At 59.0% G+C, this 25,603-nt stretch overlaps 2 protein-coding genes across 10 annotated transcripts; one reads left to right on the plus strand and one right to left on the minus strand.

Moving 5' to 3' along the window:
* Window positions 1-1,071: 1,071 nt before the first annotated feature.
* Window positions 1,072-4,194, minus strand: NABP2 (nucleic acid binding protein 2). 5 transcript variants are annotated; one of them, XM_072847577.1, is made up of 7 exons: window positions 3,925-4,194; window positions 2,474-2,567; window positions 2,269-2,407; window positions 2,113-2,184; window positions 1,931-2,012; window positions 1,755-1,821; window positions 1,072-1,631 (listed from the first exon to the last, which is right to left on the minus strand). In XM_072847577.1, exons 2-7 carry the CDS (start codon window positions 2,550-2,552, stop codon window positions 1,459-1,461), a joined length of 612 nt encoding a protein of 203 aa, XP_072703678.1. In that variant the 5' UTR covers window positions 2,553-2,567; window positions 3,925-4,194; the 3' UTR covers window positions 1,072-1,458. The 5 variants fall into 5 exon arrangements, with proteins under 5 accessions (XP_072703678.1, XP_072703677.1, XP_072703679.1 ...); XM_072847576.1 differs by lacking the exon at window positions 3,925-4,194 and adding an exon at window positions 2,967-3,039; XM_072847578.1 differs by lacking the exon at window positions 3,925-4,194 and adding an exon at window positions 2,916-2,934.
* On the plus strand, window positions 3,194-25,211 carry RNF41 (ring finger protein 41). Of its 5 annotated transcripts, XM_072847566.1 has the most exons (8): window positions 3,194-3,362; window positions 5,492-5,672; window positions 8,672-8,744; window positions 18,354-18,466; window positions 21,452-21,723; window positions 22,537-22,672; window positions 22,977-23,080; window positions 23,620-25,211. In XM_072847566.1, exons 4-8 carry the CDS (start codon window positions 18,377-18,379, stop codon window positions 23,969-23,971), a joined length of 954 nt encoding a protein of 317 aa, XP_072703667.1. In that variant the 5' UTR covers window positions 3,194-3,362; window positions 5,492-5,672; window positions 8,672-8,744; window positions 18,354-18,376; the 3' UTR covers window positions 23,972-25,211. The 5 variants fall into 5 exon arrangements, with proteins under 5 accessions (XP_072703667.1, XP_072703668.1, XP_072703665.1 ...); XM_072847567.1 differs by lacking the exon at window positions 5,492-5,672; XM_072847564.1 differs by lacking the exon at window positions 8,672-8,744 and having other exon boundaries at window positions 3,195-3,362.
* The last annotated feature ends 392 nt before the right edge of the window (window positions 25,212-25,603 follow it).

Genomic DNA, 25,603 nt, shown 5'->3' on the forward strand with positions numbered 1-25,603 from the left:
GGGCGGCGGGAGCTGCGGGGTCCCCGGCCGCCCCCCGGGCCCCTGGGTCCCTCCCGGGACGCGGGGTCCCCCCGAGCGGCCCCCGGTGCGCGCCCGTCCCGTCCGTCCGCGGGGACGGCTGGAAAGCGACAGACGGCATCGGGGCCGCGGCCGGGGACGCGTGTCCGTGCACCGGGGCGCAGGGACACCCGCCGGGGAGCGGGGCTGGGGGACCGGGTGCTGTCCCCGCGTCCCCCACGGGGCTGGGCTCCCCAGGGTGGGCGATGGGGGGGGACACACACACGACACGGTGCCACTTGTCCTTGAGGGGAGGTTTTGCAACTGGGGCAGCTTTTGTGTCGGAGTTAATGTTTCACCGGGCAGGGAGATAACGCCGGCAGCACCCCCCGGCAGGGCCCTCGCACCCCCACCCCACCCGCCCGCGCCCCCGACGCACCCACCCGCAGCCCCGCCTGGCGCAGCCCTGTCCCCCCCCCCAGCTCCCACCCCAGTGCCGGGGGCGCGGGAACAGCCCTGCACGGTGATGGGGAACACCAAACCGTGGGTGGGACGGCGGGATGGCCGTGGGGCCCGTCCTCCCCCTCCACGTGGGACTTGCCGATGCTGTGGGGCTGGGAAAATCCCACGACTCCGGGAGCTGGCGCCCCGCTGTCATCCCCACCGCAGCGCGCGGTCACACGGGTGCCCCCACCTTCCCCAGAGCTGACCCCCTCCTGCCGAGGTGGGTCTCGCGGTCCCCGGCATCGTCCCGCTCGCGGAGCCCCGTCCCGCCGGGTGCGGCGCCCGCGCCCCCCAGGACCCCTCCCGTGCCCCCCCCAGGGGCTCACCTGGGGCCGCGCTGTGCCGATCGCGGGGGCCGGGGGACGCGCCACTGACCGGGCCCCGTCCCCGTCCCCGTGCCCGTGCCGCAGCGTCTGCTGCGCCCAAACCGGGGGGGCCAAGGGTCACCCGGGCGCTGCTCCCAGCCAGCCCCAGCGCCGGGAGGGGCCGTGCGGGGAGGGCCTTAAAGGGTGAGGGGGGTCCGGGCCCCCCGCGACAGGGCCAGGGCCGCGTCAGGGAGCAGGCGAGGCGCAGGCAGGAGGTCAGCCTTTATTAACACCCGCCCCCACCAGCCCCGGCCGCCTGCCTTGGCACGGACGAGGGCAGGCGGTGGCTGGGTGCGGGGGGGCACGGGCTGGGGGGCTGCGGACCCCCGGCGCCAGGGGCAGCCGGGCAGCGGCCGCGCGGCTCGGTCCCGTCCTGGCCGGGACCCCCGAGCCCGGCCGGCCCAAGGCGGGGGTGGCACGGCCCCCGCCCCCCCGTAGGCACACGAGCCGGGGGCAGCGGGGCCCGGCCGGCCCCCTCCTCGCCCCGGGGGCTGCTCAGGGCCGGGGGCAGGACCCGGGGGGACAGGGACCCCCCACCCCAGACCGCACCGGGGGCTGGAGGGAGAGGGGCCTTGTGGGGGGTCCCGGCCCGTTATCTCTTGCTGCTCCTCCGCGTCTCCTTGCCGTTGCTGACGGGGCCGGCAGCAGGGCCGGGGTGGCCGGGCTGGCTGCGGGTGATGCGGCCGCTGGGGGGGTGCGCGGGGGCGCTGGGGGGGTGCGCGGGGCCCCCCGAACTCAGCCCGTTCCCGTTCTGGCTGTCGGGGGCTGGAAGCAGAGCAGAGCACCGGGAGGAAGGCGAGGCTGGAGGCACCCCCGAGCTGGGGGAGCGTGGCGGCACTGGGGGGGGGTCCCGTGCCCCCAGGGTGGGGAGGGGGCTGCGTGACCTACCTGGGGGTGCTGTGGGGGGGCCCTGGCTGGTCTGCGAAGCAGCCGGACTCGCGCTCTCGTTCTGGGCCTGCGGAGGAGACCGAGATACCCCGTGTGCCGGAGAGCCGGGGCGGCCGCGCTCGGGGGGGCCGGGGGTCCTGGCGGTGCCAGCCTGGGCCCCCTCCCTCCCAACTCACCCCTTTGTTCTGCGACTGCTGCGCCACGTACTCGGGGTTGGGCTCGCTGAAGTTGGGCACCTCGGAGTAGACCATGCAGAACCTGCCGGCAGAGGAGGGCGGTGGGGTCTCCCCGCCGCACCCCGGTCCCCCCGCAATCCCCCCCCCCCCAGGTCCGGCGGGACCCCCGGCCCCGTCCTTACTCGCCGATCTTCTGCAGGTCACCTCCGCGCCCCGTGTAGAGCGTCAGGCAGCCCTTGAAGACGGACGCGTACCTGGAGGAGGAGGGCCGGGGGCGTCAGGCCGGGGGGACCCCCGAGGGGATGGGGGTCCCGGGGTGCCCCCCCACCCCCGCCTACCCCTTGGTGAGGCGGATGATGTCCCCGGGCTGGATGAGGTTGCCCACATCGTCCCACACCGAGATGTTGATGCTGCCCGTCTTGTCGGCCACCTTGCACGTCCGCACCTCGTGCCCGTCCTTCGTCTTCGTCACCCGGCCTGGGGGCGGGAGGGGGTCAGGGGGGCGGGGGCGCAGGGACCCCGGCCCCCCGCCGTGGCACCCACCCGTCTCCAGCACGATGAAGATGAGGTTGAGGTTCTTCAGCCCCGGTTTCACGTCCTTCACCAGCGTCTCGGTGCTCATGGTGCCGGCGGGGCCCTGCGGACGCTGCTGTCACCCCCGGCCCCGCACGGGGACACGGGGGACGAGGGGACCGGGGGGGAGACACCGGCCACGGCACCCCCGGGACGGGCCCACGGGGATGCGGTGCAACCGGCCGCGGAGGCAGCACCGCTGGGGACGGGGACCGCGGGGACGGGACCGCAGGGACAACACCTCCGGGGCCGGGGCTACCAGGGTCGGGACTGCGGGGCCACCGGGCTGCGGGGCCACTGGGCAGGGGAGCGCGGGGCCAGCACCGGGCCGGGACAGGGACCGGGACCGGGACCGATCCCGGGCCTGCCCGGCGCCCCGTCCTCCCGCCCCGCCACCAGGGGGCGCTCGCACCTCCCGCCTCCCCGCCCCTGGCGCTGTCCCCCCTCCGCTGCGCGCGCTGACCTGCCGGAGCGCCGCCGCCGCGGGCACTCCCGGAAGTCGCCGGCCGCCACCCCGGGCAGCCAATCAGCGCGCGGGGAGCGGAGGACGTCCCACGCCGCCGGCTAATGGCGGTGCAGAGGGGGCGGGCCTCGGGGAGGGGGGGGTGCTGCGTAGTAAGCCCCGCCCCGTCCCCGCCCCGCGCTGTTCATAGAGCCCGCCCCGACCAGCGAGTTCCGGCCCCTCGGCGCCTCTCGCCGGCCAGAGCGCCGCTTCCGGCCCGTGGTGGGGCGGGAGCTTCCGGCGGGGCGGGCGTTGCGTAGCGGCGCGGCGGGGCCGGGCGGGGGGAGGCGGTGGAGGCCGCGGCCGCCCCTGAGCCCCGCGGCGTCCCGGAGCCGGCCCGGGCCCGGGCGGCAGGCGGTACGTGAGGCCGGGGCCGCGCTGGGGGGGTGCGGGGTGAGGGGGGCCGCGGGGCGGCTGTGGGAGGGAGCCGGGCTCGGCGGGGGAGAGCGGGGCGGTGGTGGGCCCTGCGGGGCCGGGGCGGCGTGAGGGGCTCTCTGCGGGCGGGGGACGCGGCCCCGGCAGCACGGAGAGCGGTGGGGCGGGAGCGGGGAGGTGGCTCAGGCGGCGGCCGGGGGTGCCCCGGTCTCGGGAAGGGCCTTGCGGGCCGCTGCGGCCCTGGGCCGGGGCACGGGGGCTCGCGGAGCCCGGTCGGGGCTGGCGGGAGCCCGGTGCTCCTGGGGCCTGTGTGGAGTGGAGGCCGGGCCGGGCGGGGGAAGGGCCGCGGAGGGGGGTGGGGGTGGAACCCCCCCGGCGGCCGCGGGGGAAGCGATGAGGAGCCCCGGGGGGGGTGGGGGCGCACGGCCCCCGGCGCCGCGGGGTCTTTGTGCCGGAGGGGCCCGTCTGTGCCGGCCTGGCTGAGCCTCGCTGCAGGGGAGACTCTCGGCTTCGGTCTCTGCTGACCGCGCTGCCCTCCCCGTACCCGCGTCCCGGCCGCTGGTTCACCCGGTGATACGGCGTCGTGACTACGCCGGGGCTTCGCGGCGATCCCTCTTCTAGGAGCTTTTGAAGGAAAGACACTAATCGGGCGGCAGGTCGCTCCGATGACAAATTATTTGCAGCCTCTGGCCGCTGCTGTCGTGCGGTGAGGATGGGGCTCCTGGTCCCCGGTGGGGCCGGGGTGCTCCGGGCGAGGGCTGGGGGGTCCCCGAGTCCCCTGCGCGCAGCGGCCGTGGAAGGAGAGCGCCCGTCGCTCGTGACAAAGGAATGCGGGAACACGCACAGCTTCCCCGTTCTTGGGGGCCTGACCTTCAGAGCACATCGCGAAGCCTGTCTGTCTGTTTGGGGAGGGTGGGAAGTAGAGGGAAGCCCGTAATTAAATGGGGTAAGGCTTTATTTGCGACGAGGTTTCACAAAGCAGGCCGTGTACTGCTGCTCGTCTCGACTGTAAGCACCTGAGCTCAGTGGCATCTCATCTTACAGGAAGGGCCGTAGTCTTTTTTAGTACAGTTTTAGGTGATAAATGTAAAAACATCCAAAAATGCAACAACATCAGATAAACTTTTTTGTTATTATAATAATAAAGCTGCTTGCGGCGGCTTCGGGGGCCGGGTGTCATCGTGGCCGGTTCAGCGCTGTGGTAACGTCTGGGTGTTTCTGAGCTGGTTTTATCCTTGTTGCCGAGACCAGCGGATAAAACCAAAGCAGTTTTTCCGATTCACGCTTCCCTGCTGTCAATTTTTGCAACGCTAGAGCGAGCAGAGGAGTTGCAAGAAAAACTTGGATTTGTGTCAGAAGATCTTAAGGTGGCATTTGGGGAAACTATTTTTAGCAGGATTGCGTAACTTAAAAGCTGAGACTTTACCTACTGGGCAAATGTTTCTTTCCCTGCACACGGTGCGCTCCGGCAGTGCAGCGATCCTGCTGGAAACGCCTCTCGTCCCAGCTTTCCTTGTGGCCGAGTGAGGTGGGGGTTTGAGGCGAGCGGAGTTCTGGCCGAGGGCTGGAATTTCCGAAGCGAAATGCCACGGGGAGGCAAATGATGGTTAGATCACCGGCTCGGTCGTGTTCAGCCTGTCGGGGAGGCTGGGATGCGTGAGGGCTCTCTAAGACTGGCTTGGGGCTCCGGAGTGACCCGTACTCTTGCCATTTAAATTAAAAAAAAAAAAAAGGCAGAGTAATCTTTTACATGGCTGGAAGACGAGGTAAGGAGTGGTCTGAGGCGCGGTGGTGGTTCTCTGTTCTCGTGACCGACTTCAGACCCTTGTCCCCAGGGGAACGTGTGTCCGCGTCGGAGGCATACGGGGCCGGTGTTGCAGGTGCTCGATGGTTTCTGCACAGGTTATTCTGCTTCTTAGGAGAGTTGCAAAAGCTCTTTGGGAAACGCAGGTTTCTCTTCTCTGGGGCTGAAGGCCCGGGTTCCTGTGTGGAGGGAGAGAGGTGTCTTCATCTGGGCCCTGAGGCGGGGGTGAAGGGCAGGGCGCAGCCTTCCACCTCTGTTTTTACCATGCTCATTTTTCCTTCCCTTTTTTTTCCCCCCCTGTGACTAGATCTGTCCTGTCTGACCTTATGACTCCTGCATGGCAGCGGCTCTTGGCCCTTGAAGAACGACATTTTAAACTGTAGGAGAGGAAGGGGAAAAGATGGGCCATTGGGAGCGTCTCCCTGAAAAGAGTAAACCCAGCCCAGCCCTGCCTCTTTGCTACTTAGGGAGGAATTCTGCCACGGAAGGTAAATCAAGCACCTCTCAAAACTTTCTCCATGGGGATGAGTTTAATTCCTTCCTCCACACGTGTGGAGCCTCCAACATGCGAACAGTTAGAGTTATATCAGCAGTTTTACGGGGTGTTGTTTTATACACACTTTCAGGGCTTTCAGTTGGCTGCTGCCGATAACTTTGAAGTCCTATTTATCTGAAAACTTTGTTTTTGCTCTGCTGATGAGAAGGATCTCTGTATGTCTTGACAGTCACCCCGCTGCAGCTGACAGTGCAACACGCACAGCTCTTCTCGCAGCTTGTAGCTGCCTGGTCTCTCCCCTGGCAGATTTACCTAGGTCGCTGTTTAGAGATCACAGCCTGCTGTTCACGGGTCTGTGCAGGTTCACAGTGGAGGACACAGCTCCTGCTCTAAGGCCGTTAAAGAACCTTTGTTGTAAATTAATGTCTACAGGGAAATAGCAAGATCTTCCTTAAATTTCAGAGGTTTAAAATAAATCCTGCCAAACTGGCTTAAAAACTGCCCCTGCCTGATTTCTGTATCTCTTATTTCACTTGGTGCTCTGGAAGAAGGGCAGACACTGGAATTTCCAGAGCACTCTCAAAAGAGCGAGGTTCCCCGTGACTTGCAGGGAACGTGCTTTGTTAATGAAACCCACTGATGAATCTGGAGTTCTGGAAAGGCATCCCAAAAGGCTGCAGAGACAGCTGGGGGCAATGCAAAGCCAACTTCAGACAGATCTAAAGGTAAAAGCGAGCCGTGAGTTGTGCCGCTCAGTGGTCTCTGCCTGTGTTTTCTCGCTGATCAGTCAGCTTGGTGACTGGCCAACTGCTGGGGCTTCGCAGCTTGTGTGGGCTCCTCGCAGCAGAAAACAGGAAACACTTCTTACTGAATAGGATCCGTGCTGTTCTGCTGTGAGGATGGAATTATTCACCAAGTCGAAAGAGATCCCTTGCATCCAAATGATTTAGGCTAAAGGAAAAAAAAGCAGCTTTTTGGTCTTGTCATGTTACGATTTCCGTGTGGCAGCTGGTCTGGACTCGCTCGGTACAACGGTAGTGCCGATAGTTGAAGGTGGGCCCGACCGGGAGCGTGGAGACTTGGCCGACCTGCGCGGGCCAGGCTGCTGAGGTGTCTCAGTGAGGGGCCCGGGTTCTGCCCTGGGCATCTGGGAATCCTCTCCTCCTGTCTGAGGAGCTGGGACCTCTTGGGGTGCTGCTGGTGGAGGTGGTGGCTCCCCAGCACCCTCCTGCCTGCCGGGTCCGCCTTTCTATGGCAGGTACCGGAGCAGTGCGTCTGCCCCTGTTTCAGTGAACTGCCCGGTGTGGTTCCCTTTGGGACAAGGCATGGCTTCCACTTCTGGAGGAGCAGTTACAGTTGGGAGGGGACAGGCTACTGACGGGGCAGTGATGCAGGATCCTTTTTATAACTGAGTGTGCGTATTCAGACATTTTGCTGGCTGTGATTTACATCTGCTGTTTCTGGGAGGGGGCAGGGAACCCCAGACATAAACTAGTTTAATTTCAGATTTAGGCTTTTCATTTTCTTGGTATCTTGACACCATAAGAAACGGACCAGAAGATAAAAGGCTTAGCAGAGCTGGGTAAAGCTGTGCTGTGTAATTCCAGCACGGCCTCAGCTGTTAACAAGTGGCTTGTTCCGCTTATCTAACGAAGGGAAACCCGCCTCGCGGACCCTCGCGTCCTCCTCTGCCTTATCTGTAGCCATGAATGCTCTCCAAACAAACCACTTCTTGTGGGTGCAGCGCCTGGCACATGTGCGAGGCCCCGTCCTGGTCAGAGCCTGCCGGTGTCTCTGCCGTTGCCGACGAGGAAAGCGCAGCCCCCCAGAAGTAGGCTGGGGCCGGGTTCCTGCCTCTGGGCTGTCGGTGGCAACATCTTCCTCTGGTCTTGCTGCATCTGCCTGTAGACATGCTGCGGGCTGTGGCAGCGTGCTGTGCTGCATTCCTCCGAGATCTCTGGGGTTTGAGGGATGTGTCAGAGCTCAGGTGACAGCCGGGGAGGGCAGCTGGTGCCCGGCAGCTGGTGGCTTGAGTAGTTTTTAATGGGAATTCATACCCCAAGTCACAGGACCTTGTTTAGTTCCTGCCCGAGTTCCTGGTAGGCAGGAGCTGTTGCAGACAGAACTCAAGCAAAATAAAGAGACTTTGCAGTGTTGAAATGCAGCAAGTGGGGAGAATATTCTAAGCTCGTAGCAGAAAGAACAAAACCAGAAATGTGGGTTTCTGACTGGATCTTGATCATTTCCCTTCTGATAAACCTGGGGCATGGGAACCTGAGGCTTGGGAGGCTGCAGTTCTGGTTGTGATACCCACACCGAGCATATCCCTCATTCCTGAGGATGATCAGTGACAGCGACAGCCCTTGCATGCTGGGAGGGTCACGGGCGGGCTCTCACCCCAGCACTGCAGCTGGGGTACTGCAGCCTCTGCAAGGCAGGCGGGTGCTCGGCCGGGGCAGAAGATGAAGCATAGGTGTAACCCTGTAAAGGAGCGCATCCCTCTCCGGATGAAATATTTTTGGGGGAGTATAATGCTGTCTTGTGGAAATCTGCTACGAGGTTTCCTTCCCTGACGTGAAAGTGGTGCTGACCTTTGAGTGTTCTCCCAGCCGTCCCAGTGTTGTTGCATAGCTGTGGGGTTTGGAATATTATTTCTGCCCCTTTGGCAGTCCTGTCTGAGGCGTCAAAGCCCCTTCACAGTGCTGCAGATTGAATTCTTGAGCTTTGGAAGGGCTTGATCTGAAAAAAGTACAGAAGGGAAGTGGCAGGAATTGGGTGAGCAGCTCGAGGTCAGGCCACCCTGTCAGAATGTCTTAATAAAGAGCAGGACCTTGATGTTCCTGAAACAACGTGTGATTTTTATTTTTTTTCCCCCAGAAGTCGTTACCGTGGCTTAGCAACCTGCAGCAACAAACTGTGTTCCCTGAGCAGCTTTCAGTTGCGAAGCAGAGGCTTGCAGTCAGCTGCGATTCTTGATTATGTATTTTATAGGGCTGTAGGACTTGACGCAGCGCCGAGGACTTGGCAACCCAGGAGATCTTGTCATGTTCCTCGCAGGCTGAAGGTAAGGGTGGCTGGAGCGGAGCAGGGATTTGATCTGGTCTGTGGGTGTTGCTTCTGCTTGTCCCACGGCTCTGGAAGAGAGCTGCCATTTCAGTTCTCCATCCATGGAATTGGGGATGGATAAAAGCTGTATTGTGCCGAGCGCACGCCAGCAAGCAGGCTGTGCTGGATGGGGCACCACGGAGTTCCACGTGGGCTGCTTGGCTTGCTTTTTCAGATGGGCCTTGCCCAGTCTGAGGGGGTAACACCCTTGCCCTGTGACTGCGCACAGGGTCGTCCACCTCCCTGCTAGATCATTCTTTGCTTCTGTAGGTGCAGAGGTGACCCTGACTGCACAGCGCAACGTGAGCTTGGTGTGCTGAGAGCCACTCCGCTTTCAGCAGCTGCCTCTAGGAACTTCCCAAATATTTTTTTTTGCTTTCCTTTCTTGAGATTGCTGATTTCCCCAGCAAGCTCTTTTGCCTCCAGTCTCTTTCACTTAAAACCTTTCAACGCATTAAAAGTACAGAAAACAGGATGAGTTTGTTGGGTCCCAGCTGGGAGAGGCTGCAGGCTGGCTGTGCTTTTTTGGTACCGGTAGCATTGTTTCATTTCATGGGATTTTGAGGCGCTGCCAGCGTTCGGCATGATGCCTGTAGGTGTTCCCAGGGCTATCAGCTGGGCTGTAGTGATCCCAAAATGCTTCCCAGAATGAGGAATGGCCTTGCTGGGTGGCAAAGCCCTCTAGCCTGATTCTGCAGGGGTTAAGCAATAGGAGCTCTTCAACATGTTGTTTGTCCTTCCACCAGCTACCGAAACAGGATCTTGAACATGGGTAGGGCCTCCCGATTGATGTGTTTTCCTCCTATTATACAGCTGAGAATGATTGTTTAATCCCGCTTTCCTTTTGATCTTGTTTGCCTGTGTGTACTTGGGCAAAAGCTTCCTTTGACTTGTGAAAGGCTTTTTAGAAAAAGGGATTTTTATTTTTTTTCCTTTGGAAAGTTTTGCTCTCTGGATGTGAGCTAATGTCAAACAGAAGATCAACACTGGAGGAAAAATCTTTATGAAAAGAGCTGTTAGATTTGTACTCTCAATGCTTTTGGCTTTTAATTAGCAAATAATGAGTAATATTTTTGTGTTTTGCCTGTGGCCTCTTGAATCAAAATAGTATGTACTAAAACTTTGTGGATTACAGTCAGTCATTCCTGAAGTCTCTGCTAACTGGTTAAAACACTTTGAAGAAGCACCTCCACCCAAGAAAAGTTTTAGGCCTGGGGGATATCGATTACTTCAGGTGTGGGAGGGACTGCAGTGAGCATGCTGAATCCATTGGGTTTTGTTCCTGAAGGAAACAGGGTTTGGAGAAGAAATGAATTAACTCGTCACCATTGTTCCAAAACAGCTACATTAGCTCAACAATTATGCTGAAGCGGGTGGTAACCCATTAAAGGATTAGTAAGCAAGAATCAAGATACCAGTTAGCGTTGTGTAAATCTATCAAACCCAACTCCTTGGTGTAGGTGTTCCCTTTGAGCCTGGAGCGTGGCTCTGCTACGGTTCCGGGCTGTATGGGGCGTTTAACAAGCCGTGCTGCAGAGCAGCGCTGCTTGAATGCTGCCGTATCGCAGAGCACGAAGGCTTGCCGGGCTCTTCCCTGAAACTGGAGTTGCTGTTAGGATTGCTTCGCTGGCTTTTCCTGCGAGTGGAGTGTAAATTACTTTAAATTGCTGTCTGCTTCCTGGGTATGTGCAACAGCAATTAGAGGCCCCATGTATTAGTGCTGGAGAGGAGTGAACGAGTCACGTTTCGGCTGAGGCTGTTTGAGTGTCTGATCAGTTTTTTTTGGTGGGGAGGGAGTGCTGCTGCTCCGTGGTGTCATTAGTGGGGTGGTTAATTATGCACATGCCAAGCAGCTGGTGGTTACTGGTGGTGTGCATGCAGGCAGAACTGGTTTGTTGTATCTGCCGCTCTTCACCAGTTACTCTTGATGGAGAAACTGAAGTCAGGCAGGTGAAGTGACTGTCCTGGCCTGCAGACCAGCACTGTCCTCTGCGCCAGCGTTTTTTAAGCTCATGGCCTGTAGATGTCTCAAATTCATGCAGAAATTCCTGGGAAAACCACTAAACCATGCAGGCTCATTCCACACATGCAGGCAAGCCAGATGCCAACGAAATGGGAAGAAGCAAAGGAACAGGCAGAGCAATGCCATGAATCTGATCCTGCGGCCGCTGAGCTGCCTCTCCAGACCTTGCCAGCAGCCCTGAGCACGAGACAGTGTGTGGCTGAGCCCAGGGATCACCCATGCGGGGTGGACTCTGGACCCCACTTGGTTTTGATGCTGACTATTGAAATCAGATCCGCTCTGTTGAGCAGCGTGTAACACGGGTGAGCACAGGGTGTAATTTTGGACCAGAAAATTCAAGGTAATGATCAGAAAGACCAGGAAGGTCTGACACGAGTCAAGGCTATAAATGCAGTCACTTGGAACGGCCTGGCCAGGTCTGTGGGGTTTGATAGAGCTGCCGAAGCCCCGTGCAGCGAGGAGAGTGCAGTAGGGAAGGCGGCCGGCCCCCAGCCTGTATCTTGTGAAACTGAGTGTTTGTTCTCCTCGCTGCCTTCACGTTTCCGTAACGCACAGCTCTGCGACTCCCATCCATGTGGGTGCTGGGTGTGCAATCCCAGGTGGAGGAGCCACGGGGGATACGGCAGCCAGACCTGCACTGCTGGTGGTTCGTTTCCAAAGAAGTTACGGGATGTACATTGTGCCAGCTCTTCCTCGCTGTTAAATCCTAGCAGGGCCTGTGTCTGAGCAGAGAGCTCGTAGTTCCAGATTAGGGCAAAGTTTGGATTTGTGCTCAGCCCGTGTGCCAGCAAGTGCCCACTTTGTTTCCCTGCCAGGCCCGGCAGTGAAGGGAAGTGGCTCCAGCCAGGAATGCACAACATGCACTGGGCTTGTTTCTGTCCCGCTGTTCTGCGTGGTTTGGAAACTGGGTCGCTGGACAACTAGGTCAGGCAGAGGGACTTTTAGCCAGCTTTAGATTATGCTGCATGTTCAGATTCAATATAGTTCTTGTTAATCTTCGGTTTCAGACTGTTCTTCCTTTCTTGTGTGAACACTGGGGGCTGTTTATAGCACTGGCTGACAGGTCCCCAGCACCCCACGACTGCTGGGTGGCTCTAACCCGGAGCAGAGTGGCCATGTGCTGGGCACTCATCTCAAGTATGTGGCTTGTGGGAGCCCAGCAAGTTCGTCACAGCTGCTGACCGCGCTGTGCTCTAAAATGCACAGACTTCAGATGCTGGGGGATGCTATGCGCCACAGTGAGCGGTGCTGGTAGGCGGGCAGGCAAGTAATCACCTGGGCTTGGCAAGCTGCCCCTGGCCAGCTGGCCTGCACGAACTGGGCCGCTTGCAGGAGAGCAGCAGACCGTCACAGCTCTGCACGCTGACCGTCGTTGGGCTGGTGAATCCTCTCCTGTTGTACGGGAACAGGCTGCTGTCGCCGGAGCCAGCTCTGGTTGCTGACGCGGGGGTTTCCTGCGAAACTTCCATTGTGTCAGGTCAGTTAGGAGCTGCTTTAAAGCTGCAAGGCAGGGACATGGGCACAGCTTCAACACTGATGACTCTTCCATCTTCAGTCTGCTTGTCAGACCGGAGATCCAGCTGAGCAGAGCTCTTTCACCAGTGTCCTGGTGCCAGCCCTGATCCTATCCGAGCAGCCTTCTCAGCTGGGCTGGGTGATGGAGACCAGTAGACGCCTTCAGCAAAGTGCTTCAGCCAAACGTCAGCCCCCCCTGCAGAGCCCCTGCGCTCCCTCCCAGGTACCAACAGGGCAGCTTCTGCTGTGGAGCTCTGTCCTGGCGACTAGCTGTCCCGGGTCTTCTGCTGTCCCACCGGCAGTGCCGACAGCCTCTTTCCTTGGCGTTACCTGGACGCCTGGGAGCAGAGGCCATCTTAAATGGATGCAGATCCTGGGGCCTGGGAGCCAGTTGCTCAAAACTTTGACTTTAAGCTTCTGGGTTGCTTTTTTTCCCCCCTGGAAACTTTCCAGCAACAGCAAGACTGCTTCAGAAACCGTGCAGCCCCCCGGAGATGTTACGTATTTACTCACAGCAGGGAAACGGAGACAACAAAGTGTGGTGCCCCAGAACACACACAGTGCAAACCAGTGAGAAGACTGCTGGTGTCCTGGCTCCCATGCTGGGCTTTAACTGCTACGGAACAGCCCCTCTTGCATCCATATGTTGTTTTCTCTCCCTTTCCTTCCCTCCCCCTTGCTTTCTGGTTTTAATTCTATTTCTTTTGGCTCACAAAGCTGATGAAATTAGGAAAGATTATTAAAAACACCATTGCTCACAGAACAGGTTTCTTCCAAGCTATCCCAGCTGCAAAGTGGCTCTGGTATCTGTTGGCAACACTTATATTGGAAATAATGAGAAAACGGTGTCTTTTTTTTACTGAGAACCAGGCAAAGCTTGACGCTGGAGACTTCCAGCACAGGCTAATTAAGTTTGATTGGTTTGTTTGTTTGTTTTTAATTTTTTAAGGGATTCTGTCTGGTCTTCTGTATTTCCACAGAAGGGATGGGCTTCCCTAGTGAACTGGCACCAGATACTGGCTCAGAAGAGGGGCTGGCTGCGTGGATCTGCTGCTAAAAGGAGGGCAGGCAGCGGAGCTGGCAGATGCTGCCAGCGGCTGGTGTCCCTGGGGAGGAGCTGGACACCTTTGCGTTTGAACACAAGGCCCTGGGTGGTTGCTGCTCTCTGTCCAGTTGTTGGCTTTACTGCCCATTGTGCTCTGATTTTTTTCCAGGCGTATTTTTTGCCGTGTGTTTAGTAGGTAGGGGCTGGCTCTGCTCCCATGATCACGTTGTTCTCGCTGTTGTCATTTATCGTTTGCCTCGGACCGGCTTGGTTTATCTCGGTGAGCTCTAGTGTGAGTGCAGAGTCGTCCCTGTCGCCTGTTCTGCTTGGCACAGCTGTGTGGGTCGAGGTGGGTCGGTGCCTCTTTCAAACCTTCACCTTCTCAGGCTCCGGGCAGCTGGGGGCCCGGGGAGTTTTGTAGCCAGCACATCGTCTGCCTGGGTGAAACTCGCTTCCCTTCCAGTGCTGTTGTCTGCCTCTGCGCTGGTCCTTGCTCGTGTTGCTCATACCTGTACTCGTCACCTCCTGGGAGTGAGTCAGCATCTCCCGACAGCCTGGCACGCTGTTTGTGTGGTGCAGGTAGAGGTGTCTGCTCCCGTCCAGGGACCTGCAGCCAACAGTGCTGGTAAGATCTTGTGGAAGATGCTGCTTTCCCAGCAAAGCTGTCTAGGGCCAGGCCCTTTCCATGTTGCTCTGGATCCTTGCCCAGGTGTGCCTGTAGCCTGAAACAGCTGTTGACCGGGGAGAGCTGGCCATGTGGGTGAGCGGGAGTGGGGAAGTACAACCCTGCGAGCTCCAGATGAGTCAGCCTCCCTGTGCCGGCGGAGTGGAGAGCTCCTCCGGAGCTGGTGGATGCTGGCTTGCTCCACAGACTGTGCCTGGAGCAGGCAGCCAGGCAGAAAGCTTGGCTCAGCCGGAGTGTCTGGGATCCAGCGGCTTGAACATATTGTGGCAAAAAGGAGGGAACATGTGAACATGTGCTTTGGGGGCTGTGGAACAAATCCACGGGCTCCCATGCAGACCTTTTTTTTTCTTTTAAAGGAGGAGGGGGAGCTTTTTTAAGCCATTAACTTTCCTTTTGTCAACAGAAAAAAAATATTCTCAGCAATTGAATTTTCCTCTGGGGGCAGGAACAGTTAGTTATCGTGCTGGAGGACAGCACAGTATTACCACGGAAATCTTATCTGTATGGTTGCTGCTAACATGAAAGACGGGCAGATATGCTTGGGCTCAGAGGAGCCCCAGCCTCGCTTGCTGTGATCCTGTGCTGCCATTTGAAGGGCGGAGGTAAGCTCATGCCAGACAACCGAATGAAGCCCCTTTTTGCCCAAGATTTGGAGCAAAACTGCAATGCATTGGGTATGTAGGAATGAATGTCCTGTGACCAGAGTAGGGGGGAGTTCACAGTGATGGTCTGCCTTCACTTCCAGATGTCATATTTCCCTATTTCAATGGCAGGTTTATGGGGAGGACGGAAGAGCAGCACAAGTCGGGGCTTGAGGTGGGATGCTGGCCCCTCCATAGCGACTGGGGAGCTGGGGGATCCCTGCTGTGGGGATGTGACGGGCTTGGGGCTGTGCTTGGTGCAGCGGTGCAGCGCTGCTCTAACCGTCTGGGGAGCGAGTTGTTGCCTTCCTCTTTCCTCTACTTCCCCAAGGGCTTATTAGGAACCTTTGGCTGGCTGGTGGATGCTGAGGAGGCTTTGGGTAAGGGTGGGAATGTCAAAGTGCTTTTGACTTGTTAATTGCCGATCCTCTCTGATACCATCAAGCCCTTGTTGCTATGTAGATCTCTTCTGTGCTGAGCAGCGTGCAGGCGCTCGAAGTCCCCAGGCCAAGAAGATGACAATCTACAAAGAGAAGGCAGGATGGTGATGACGACAGGAGGGGGGAAAAAGTGACTTACCCGGGCTTTTCTCTGTAATTTGGGCTAAAGCCCGGTTCTGTGACTGGCCTCTGATCTGTGCGAACTGTCCCCTCTCCCTGCCCAGCCCTAGGGAGGCTGGTGGCTGGGGGGTCAAGAAGCTGTGCATGTTTGGAGAGGGCAGGATCGGGAAGCTCATTCGCTTAAATCAAGTATAATCATAGGTGGCAGTTGCTGTTTACTGCAGAAGCAATTTCCTGTGACAGTGGGTTTGTCTGGGTTCCTGCTCAGCCTTCACTCCCCTGTGTTGTGTCTTGCCTGTGTTGCAGGTGCTTTGGCTCGACTTTACCCTGGTGTCTGAGTGCCTCTGCAAGCCCTTCCAGGAAAGGTATTTTCTAAGCTCTTTGTGCTTCGGTTCAGCACATGATGGATCCCTGCAGCCCGTGAATCATCGCTCTTGCTGAGAAGCACTGCGCAAGTAGGGCTTGCTCATATTAGCTATACGATGCCTTCTTTGGGGCCATTCTGCAGGTTGCTGAGCCCAGGGAAAAATGAGTGTATCCAGTATCCTGCAGGACCAGGTCATTAATTCACCTCTGGATCTAGCAGGAGAGAGATTGGGTTGCCAGCTCCATCTCGCTCGAGCATTTGCAGACGCTTTCAGCTCTCCTGTTTCTGCTTTGCAATAGCAGCGGGGTGCTCCTTGCTTCAGTGTGCTGGCAGAGCCCCACAGATGATCTCTGGCAGAAGGGGGAACAGCTGGGTCGAGGAACGAGAAGAATTCGGAGGCGCTCAGACTCGTGCAGGTGCTGAAATTTTTCTGGAGGAAGTTTTGATGTGGCTTCTGTTTGGCAGATGGCAAGGCTGGCTTTCAGTGCTTGTGTTTTGCCCTCCTTTCGGCTCTTTCCGGAGTGGATACGAAGATGTTAAGTGTCTTGCCCCGCCGTTTGTTGGAAGGGTGATGTTGGAATTTGGAAGCTTGGAAACAAAAGACAAAGAGAGCCGAGTTGCTAGGGAGTGTGGTTCCGAAGAAGCGGTGCCCAGTGCAGTTCCACTTCGATACCCGAGTGCCCGTGCAGGGGCAGGTGCTCTGTCTCCCAAGCAGAAGGAGAGGGCAGGCTGTTCGTGGAGCTGCTCGTGGATTCAGAGACACGCTAAGACACCAGAGCACGAACCAGTGCCCAAGCGCTGAGCAACAGAGAAGGTCAGAGTGGTCCCAGCTGCAAAGTGAAGCACCTCTATGGTGGAGGGCTAGCGGGCTGCATGGGTGCTGTGGCTCAGCTGGCAGCCAGGAGCTGCTGTGCTGGGTCCTCCACATCCGTGTTTGCCCTTCCAGTTGGTTTGAACCCAATGTAAATGTGTTGGAGGTGCTGAGACTTGCAGTGTGAGTGGCTCAAAGGGATGGGAAGGAATTTGGGTTCCTTCCCAGTGGAGGAGAGCAGCGTCTGTCCAAAGGCGTGGGAAGGTTTAAGAGCAACTGATCCTAGTTGCTGGGAGATCGGTTCTCCCTCCAGCCTGCAGCCGTTAATCTTATCTGAATTGCAAACTGACACGGGGACTTTCCCCACCCCAGCCTCTGTCAGAGGAGTCTTTTGTCTGTGCCTGCTCCGTGGAAGCAAAGAATCCACCCGCACGTGGAGCTGATTTATTGTCTGACTTTCACAGTGTCCAGTGAGTTGATTAAAGTCCCTCCCTGCTGCCCTTTGACTTGGGGAGGGTCCCAAGGACCAACCATGAAGCGACTGCATTACCTACAGCCTCCCTTTCTGTCCATCCATCACCTTCTCCCCTCCCTTGCTGCTCTGGCTGAGCAGACACAGTGGTTTCCACAACCAGCCCTGCTTGCTCTGTCTGTCTAGAGCCAACGCTCTTTGGGCTGCGAAGAGCTGGCTGGGGAGGTACGTGGCGTTGTGCAAGCAACTCGGCCGAGGTGCAGGAGCTCGGCACCGCTGGCTGTGGCTGGGTGGCCACATCTGGCTGCGGAGCAGCAGCAGGGCGAGTTCCTACCTGCCCTCCAGAGCAGGTAGATGCTCTGGTGTTTGCACAGCTGGAAGCGCTGCCATGCCGCAGTCTCCTCACCGCATGGATGGTGGTTTCAGAGCCTCACGTGGCATCCGCGTGCCCTCGCACACCTCCCCTCCTGCTTGTGTTTGGGGTGGGGACTCGTTTATCTGGAGCCGAGTGCAGTGTGAATCTGTATGGCCCTGGCGGTTTGTCACTGGCTTTGATGTTGGTGAGAATGGGAGAGGGGGACCTGGCCCTTTAGAGACAAGCCGCAGAGGAACTGGTAACTGCTGGTGTGCCGGGGCAGAGCTCAAGGTCGGCCTCTGGCAGATGGCGTAAGAAGCTGGTGAACAGCGTTACCTGGGAATGCCGTCCTCGGCAGGGAGGGATGGGGACCTGGTGCCTGCAGGGCTGCTCTCAGGCCTGCACGCCCTCCGTGCTGGGAGCAGGAGACCTGACAGCTCTGGTGAGTCGTGGGGTCTCTTTGCCCAGGCGCTGGAGCACCCAGCTCTGCTGCAGATGGTGTTGGGCCTCTTCGCTCTGCGTCTGCTCGGCCGAGGGGGAAAGCTGCTGGAGACGGCAGCAGAGGAGAATGCCAGGAGCCAGCGGGGCTGCTGCTCCCAGGGAAGGAGCCACTTCCTCCGCAGCCGATGCGGTGAGGCTGGCAGGTGTCTGGCTGCACCCAGGAATGGTCCCTGGCATGCATCCCACTGCTCAGCCCGTGGGACTGGGGCTCACTCATTAGAGGTGCCCCTGTGCTGTCTTCTCCTCTATAGATCAAATAGAACTGTGCAAAAACAACCCCAACAACCAGCAAGTAGAAAAATTGCGGCAGGATTAGTAATAACGTGTGGGAGAGAAGCAATGCCAGCAGCGCGTCAAAACGGAGGAGCAGTTCAGCACACGCAAAGGGGGCTGCGACCGCTTCCCCCTGCGTGCTCCTCCGTATGGCGCTTGGCTGTGAGCTCCAGCCGTGCCCAGGGCTACCCCAGCTGGCCACGCTGCGAGGAGAGAGCAGAAATTTGGGAACCAGGACATTGTGAGGGCTGGGACCTGCTCTGTCCAGACATCATGGGATGCTCGACTGCTCCTAACCACTCTTCTTTTTCCCTCCACAGGGTTCTGGCATCGGTGATGAGCAATGGGGTATGATGTAGCACGTTTTCAGGGGGATGTTGATGAAGACCTTATATGCCCCATCTGCAGCGGGGTCCTGGAGGAGCCGGTTCAGGTAGGTTTCCGTCTGAGCACTGACTGTGGCTACTGAAAGCCTCCGATTGCAGCTCCAGACTTCTAGATGACTTGATCAGATGATGGGCGCCGCACACAGCGTGTGCATTAGGTGAGCTCAATGGATTCTTAACTTTCCTACTAATGGTTTAAGGCAACAGCACGGGTAAGGAAGCAGCACCAGGGATAAAAGTCTGTGGTTGTGTGAGTTCTGGTGGAAATGAACTAAAGTTCTGGGTTTGGGGGATGTCCTGGGGTCAGCAAGGAGGCGGGAGGAATGAATAAGCTTGTGTTGGGACAGGTTCCCCTTACTCGTTCATTCCTTACTCCCTTCTTAACTCGGCCAAAGCTCAGTGCAGCTGCATACCAGCGATGGTGTCCCAAGGCAGAGATGGCAGCAGCTATGCTAAAATCTGTCCCTTGCTTATGGCTTCATGCTTGGTTGACCCCCTCTGCTTCCCTGCGCACATGCCTTCCTCCATGCTGCAGAGCTGATCTGTTTCACTTGCTGTTGGGAGCCTGGCTCGGCTCTCCTGCCACCAAACGTAGCTCAGAGGATGGACAGACCACAGCCCTGGTACCAGCGTGCTGCTCTGCCCAGGCCCAGCACAGCCGGGTTGTTTGGCGGATCCTCCGGCTCACTCTGCAGCTTGTGCAGCCGCTCGGGGAAGGAGGGTGTGCACGGAGAGCCGCTGCTTCCACTCCTCCCTCTGCTCCCTGCGAAGTGGAAGGGCTGTTGGACGGGGCTTTCCTGTGAGCTCTGTTACTGCGAGGTCTGCCAGCGCAGCACCCCTCGAGCGCTCTGTGGTCTCCAGCCCTCCTGTGCCTTTTGGAGCTGGAAGGGCTGTATTTGTCACTGCGTCCTGCTAAGCCCTGTTACTTGGGGAGAGGTTAGTGGGGGCTTTTGGTCAGCGCTGGTGAGGGGGCTATAGAGCGGAGCACTGCTGGCTGAGCGGAGCTGGCTAAGTTTGTCCCCCTGGTCCCTGTCCCTTCCCTCAGGGTCTGTATGCCACTGGAGGGGTTCCTACACTGGCCGAGCTGTGGCCGTGTGCTGGGTAGCTCAGTACCCTCTGCATAAATCCAACTTCATTTGAAATAAAACGGATTAAAATAAAACTGAGCTAATCTGAAATGTGTGCATAATTATTGCAGTTTCATCACTTAATAATGAACCGTATCACAAAAGCTGTGACTTGGGCCGTGCTGGTAAGCTGCGCGGGGGGGGGGGTCCCAGGGAGGCTGGGGCTGTGTGCTGTAGCCCACCCTGTGCCGGTGGGCTGGGGGTGTGTGGAACTGCAATCTATTGTAGTTAAGATCGTGTGTTAGCACCTTCCAGCTACGCTAGTCTGTTATGTCAAACAAGCTTTGATTTCCAAAAGTCTGTGAACACGATCACAGGCCATCACATAAACCAGAGGGAAAGTTGCAGGTTTATTTAAATCTCCTTTTTGAGAATGTGGTATCACAAACTCCCTTGTTCCCAGACTTCTCTCAAGCGTGTTTAACGGCCTGTCTGTTGGATACCAGCCCTCCTGCTCCTGCCAGCACCCCAGTAACTGGAGCTGCGCTCAGGCTGAGTTTGTAGCCAGGCACCAGCCGTGCCCTCTGACAAGCCTTGGTTTGAAGGGAGCGGATTCCTGAGGACTCCTTCCTTGTTCCTCCCTTCCAGCGAGGTCCCTCTGCCTGGTCGAAGCAGGGCCACCTCCAGTGATATCTGGGAGGGCTCAGGGCTGTATCCAGCCCCAAGATTTCAGTCTCTCCAAGGATGGATGTTCCCCAGGGCCCATCCCGGTGTTCTGGGTGTGGAGTGACCCTCTGTGTGCTGTGCCGGCGAAGCTGGGGTGATTTATCTGTCACGTCTCCAGTCTGCACTTGGCGACACTGGGGTACCCCCATCGCTAAAGTCCAGTGGGGGTGGGCACGGGCTTGACAGGATAAAACTCCGCAAGGGGAGCAGAGAGGCCAGCTTGGTGGAGGACAGGGGAAAGCTGAAGCATCAGAGAGTGGGACTTCAGGAAAACGGGAGGGAGAGGGAGTGGTTGTCCCTGTGCCGCAGCCCGGCGCGTGCTGCCTTGTCCGACACGGGCTCAGCTGCCCGCTGGCTCAGAGATGCTGTGCTGGGCCGGCTGGCTCGAGCTGCGGTGCCGCAGGGGCTGCGCTAAAACTCCCAAGATGGTCCTGTAGCTTGAATGGGTGAATCCTTATTCAGCCTACGTCCTGCAATCGTCGTCTGCCTTTGTCGGCTGGCACAAGGCAGCCTGCAAGGCACTGTGTGCTGAGGGAACAGCTTGTAAATGAGACTTAGCTCTGAATGTGTCTGACCTTCCCGTAACTCTGAGCTTCTGCTCTGTGGAAGAAAGCTCGGTGTTGTCCGAAGAGCTGGCGTCTCTCCTGCTCCCCCTCCCCAATCTTAATACTCTTTCAACTGCAGCTTGAAGGCAAGAGCAGAGCCCAGCTGTGTAAATAGAGTGAAGTAATGTTCTAATCTGCCCTGGAAAAATGTTTAAATTTAGCATCCCGATCTGTCTTGCCCCCTCAGCCCTTTCAGGAGGCAGCGTTACCTCCTCCGGAGGAGCCGATCTGCTTGCAAGACACCACGCGTCTGGGGGGAAGAGAATACCTTGGTGGGGCTGGGCACACAAATTAAAACCAGAGGTGGATGAAGGTGGGCACCTGCTTTTCCAAGGGAATGAGGGACGGCTCTGCCGCAGTGCCTCTTGCGTTGTAGTGGAAGGTGCCGTGCGTGGCTCTGGCCTGTACAGGTCTGGCTTTTGGTGTCTCATTCCCCTGTGCGGGCATCGTGCCTGCTTGTGTGACGGAGATGCCTCTTCCCTTTGCTTTCCTCCCCCAAGGCAGCGCGTAGCTGCTGTGCACCCCTCGAAGACTGAGAGCCTTTCTCTGGTCAACGGCGTCCTCCGCGCGCGAGCCAGCACACGCTTCCCTGCCGGGTCTGAGTAACGCCTGGCTGTTCTCTGCCCCTCCGCAGGCTCCTCACTGCGAGCACGCCTTCTGCAATGCCTGCATCACCCAGTGGTTCTCCCAGCAGCAGACGTGCCCCGTGGACCGCAGCGTCGTGACGGTTGCCCACCTCCGCCCCGTCCCGCGGATCATGCGTAATATGCTCTCGAAGCTGCAGATCACTTGCGACAACGCTGTTTTCGGCTGTACGGCAGTCGTGCGACTTGACAACCTGATGTCTCACCTCAATGACTGCGAGCACAATCCAAAGCGCCCGGTGACCTGCGAGCAGGGATGCGGGTGAGGATGGCCTTGGGGCTCTGCCACAGTGGGCAGGCAGAGCAGGGGCCACAGGCTCGGGGAAGGAAGCTGGGGTTTGGTGCCTGGCACCCTTTTGCCCCCTGGGTGCGGAGCTCCGGGGGTAGCAGGGCTTTGAAGGCCATGGTGCTGCAGAAAGGGTTGGGAAGGGTTTTTAGTCAAACCCATTTCTTTTCAAACTTGGTTCAAAGCCCCTGGCTCTTCAGCTCATTGCTGGGGCTCGGGTGTTGGTTGGCTGCTGGAAATGGGGTACTGGAGCCTTTGTGAATCCACCCAGAGCCGTTCCAGCCCCCTGGGACAAGTTCCAGCATGAGTTCTGCTCCCTCCTACGTGTTGCCGAGAGCCAGGAGCGGTGGGTGGCTGGTCTGGCCTTGGCACTTGTGCTCTTGGTGCCGATATCCTTCCCACTCACGTGTTGTAAGCATCCAGCCAGATGGTGACTGACTGTTGGCTTGGAGACTATCAGAGACGGGATCAGGCCCGTGGGCTGCCTAGAGTGGGACCTGGTTCTGAACCCTGATCACTTTGGAGGAGGAGAATCCCCGTCGCCTGCCGACCTGGTGGTGGTTTATTCCCGTAGCTCTCGCCGAGGCCATTTGTCTTGGCCCTGAGACACGGCAGGGAACAGGCCTTCCTACACCTATCGGAGGTTACGGCGCTGGGCTTCCCGGGCCGCTGGGCAAGTCCTCCAAGACTGGATTTGTTCTGGAGACTGTTTATGTGCTTATGCCAAGCGCTCTGGTGTGTAACTTTCCCTAACGTGGGGCCTCCACCTTTTTTTGCAATGCTCCACAGCTTGGAAATGCCCAAAGATGAGCTGCCAAACCACAACTGCATCAAGCATTTGAGATCTGTGGTGCAGCAGCAGCAGACGAGAATCGCTGAGCTGGAGAAGACCTCAGCAGAGCACAAGCATCAGCTGGCCGAGCAGGTAGGTCCGTGTCTGCGAGGGGCTGCCTCGCAGCGGGTTTTCTCATGGGAAGGGTCAGTCTCGCCTGCTTGGACACCAAACACCAAAAAAAGGTTTGTGGGCGAAGAAAAGTGGCTGCAGAGCAGCCCGAGCTGAGCGCAGCCGGGGCTCTGCTGCTGCTCTGCGCCTCTGTTGCCCAGCCGTGGGGATGGTGGCTGGGCCGACGGGCGGGGACGTGTTCCCTGCCGCTGCGCTGGGGTCTGGTCTCGTGTAGCCGCGGCGCTGACGACTCTTTGCAAACCCCGCTGTGTCCTGCCTGTCGTAGAAACGGGACATTCAGTTGCTGAAGGCCTACATGCGCGCCATCCGCAGCGTCAACCCCAACCTGCAGAACCTGGAGGAGACCATCGAATACAATGAGATCCTGGAGTAAGTGCTGGTTCTCGTGCCGATCGGGGAGGAGCTGGGAGCCCTGCGTCGGGGTGCGAGCAGAGCTGGGAGTCTGCCAGCTTCGCTGACCCATTTGGGAGGGGGTGAAGTCCCTTCCGAGGCAAAGGCGCGGCTCGGGAAGAAAACGCTTCACAAAAGCAAGGGGGCATTGCGGGGTGTTTGTGCTGGGGAGCGGCACGTGAGCTGCTTGCACAATGGGTTGGGACCATTTTTATTCTTCCACCTGCATCCTGCCCACGAGCAGGAAGCTGCCAGATTCCTTCCTCCTTGTGAGAAAGGCCGGAGGAAGCAGCTTCTCGTCTCATCCTTTCTTCCCCTCCCTCTGGGGAGGGAGTAGCAGAGCGGAGCGCCGCAGCTGGGTCCTGTTTGGGGGTGAAAACAGGGGCGGGGAAATGGATTTGGCATCGGCATTCCCCGTCCAGCCTTGCTCCCGAGCGCGGAGCGGACCAGCTCCTCGGTTCTGGTGGGAGCCACCAAAAATGGACGGTGCTGACCACTTGTCCCATGTCTGTCACCAGGTGGGTGAACTCCCTGCAGCCGGCCCGGGTGACGCGGTGGGGTGGAATGATCTCCACGCCGGACGCGGTGCTGCAGGCCGTCATCAAGCGCTCGCTGGTGGAGAGCGGCTGCCCCACGTCCATCATCAACGAGCTGATCGAGAACGCCCACGAGCGGAACTGGCCGCAGGGCCTGGCCACGCTGGAGACCCGCCAGATGAACCGGCGGTACTACGAGAACTATGTGGCCAAGCGCATCCCCGGCAAGCAGGCCGTGGTGGTGATGGCCTGCGAAAACCAGCACATGGGCGAGGACATGGTGCTAGAGCCGGGACTGGTGATGATATTTGCACACGGAGTGGAGGAAATCTAAGGACTTTCAAAGAGAAACGCTTCGTGCTGACGAGGGAGAGGAGGGGGAAGGTGCAGAGGTGGAGACCGGCGGTAGCCGGTCAAAACTGCTGGTGGTCCCTAGTCACCGACATGGTTTTCTTAGGGCACTGTTCCCTCGAACCTCTTGCTTCCTAGCTGAAATGATTAAATGCCTCTGGTAAATACTGCTCAAACACTTGGCCCAGCGGTGAGCACACGCTGCAGCCCCTCCATGTTCGCCCCTTGCAGATCAGCTTCCCCGTTCGATGTCTTTCAAGAAGAGAAGGAGCAGCCGCTCCACGCGTACTGCCGGACTCCCCAGACCCAGCCCGCGTTTTGGGTGCTGGTGCCTCTCCCAAAGCCCGGCTCCTGGTCCAGCCCAAACCCAAAGGCCCAGCTCAGCTCTTGCTGTGGACTGACCCCGCGGCCCCTGGCAGCTCCCGCTTGTCCGGTGGCCGAATCCTCCCTGGGCTTTCTCTCCCCCTCTGGATTTTCCACCCCGCTCTCCGGCATCTCTCCAAGCCTTACCTCCGACCAGGCAGCACGGCAGCAGCGGGGTCCGCTTCCCCCCTCCTGTGGGCTCGGGAAGGGGCTTGGCCAGGGGAGTCCTCAAGCTGGGCGCTGTCGGCATCGCCCCCGGGGCCCTGCCCAAAACCCTGCAGCCGCCTGGAGCCAAACCGGCCGCGGACGAGCCCCCAGCACCCACAGAGGGCTTGAGCCTTCCACCGCGCAGGGGGGGGGCTCGGCACTGGGGACCAGCCTTGTCCCCAGCACGGCGCCGTGCGGCCCCCCGGGCCCCTCTCCCCGTGCATGCCCCAGCCCCTCTCCTCCCCGGGAGAGGCCGCATCCCCACGCTCGCCCCCCAGCCCACAGCCCCCCGGGCGTCTCCCACCTTGCCCCGAGACGCCGTCCTGCCCCGTGCTTGCCGGTGTTTGGCTCCGCTTTCTCTGCTGTTCCTTTTCCAGGCACTTGTGACTGTGGTTCTGTACTTTTTTTTGTACTTTTTTTGGCCTTTTCTTATTCCCCCACCTTTTTATTTTATTTTTGAAGTACCGTGGACAGGCACCTCAGAACCTGATTACGTTTACTTGTTGGGAACTTAATTTATTTGCATTTGTTTTGTTGTTTTTTACAGTACTTTCTCCGCCGGTGTCTGTCCCGCTCGGATCCGGCCGCGGCTCGGCCGGGCTGGCGGGAGGCAGGGATTTAAGTGATCAATAAACAGCGTTCTGGTTGCTTTATTGGCGTCTCGGCGCCTTGGGGGTCTGCGCCCGCGCCCCGAGCCCTGCCCGGGAGGACCGGGGTGTTCGACAGAGGGGCTCGGTCCCACGTGGAAAGTGGGGGGGCGTGGGGGGCCCTCCCCGTCCCGGGGAGGCTGCGGGGTCCCTCTCGTCCCTTGGTGTCGCTGAGATCAATAAAGGCCTTTCCCGGGCGCTGCCGCTGCGGCTCCCTCGGGCGGGGGACCCTCCCGGGAGGGACGGGCCCGCCCGCGGGGCTCCCGGGGGTGGCTGAGGGTCGCGGGGGGGGGGTGTTGTCCCCTGTACCCGGCTCTGCAGCTCCCCCCCACGGCGCGGTCCCCAAAAGGACTAAGCCCCCCGCAGCGCCCCGCTGCCCCCGCCGTTAAAAGAGCGGG

This window comes from Ciconia boyciana, chromosome 27 (genome assembly GCF_034638445.1).
Source record: "Ciconia boyciana chromosome 27, ASM3463844v1, whole genome shotgun sequence".
In the NCBI taxonomy this organism is placed as follows: domain Eukaryota; kingdom Metazoa; phylum Chordata; class Aves; order Ciconiiformes; family Ciconiidae; genus Ciconia; species Ciconia boyciana.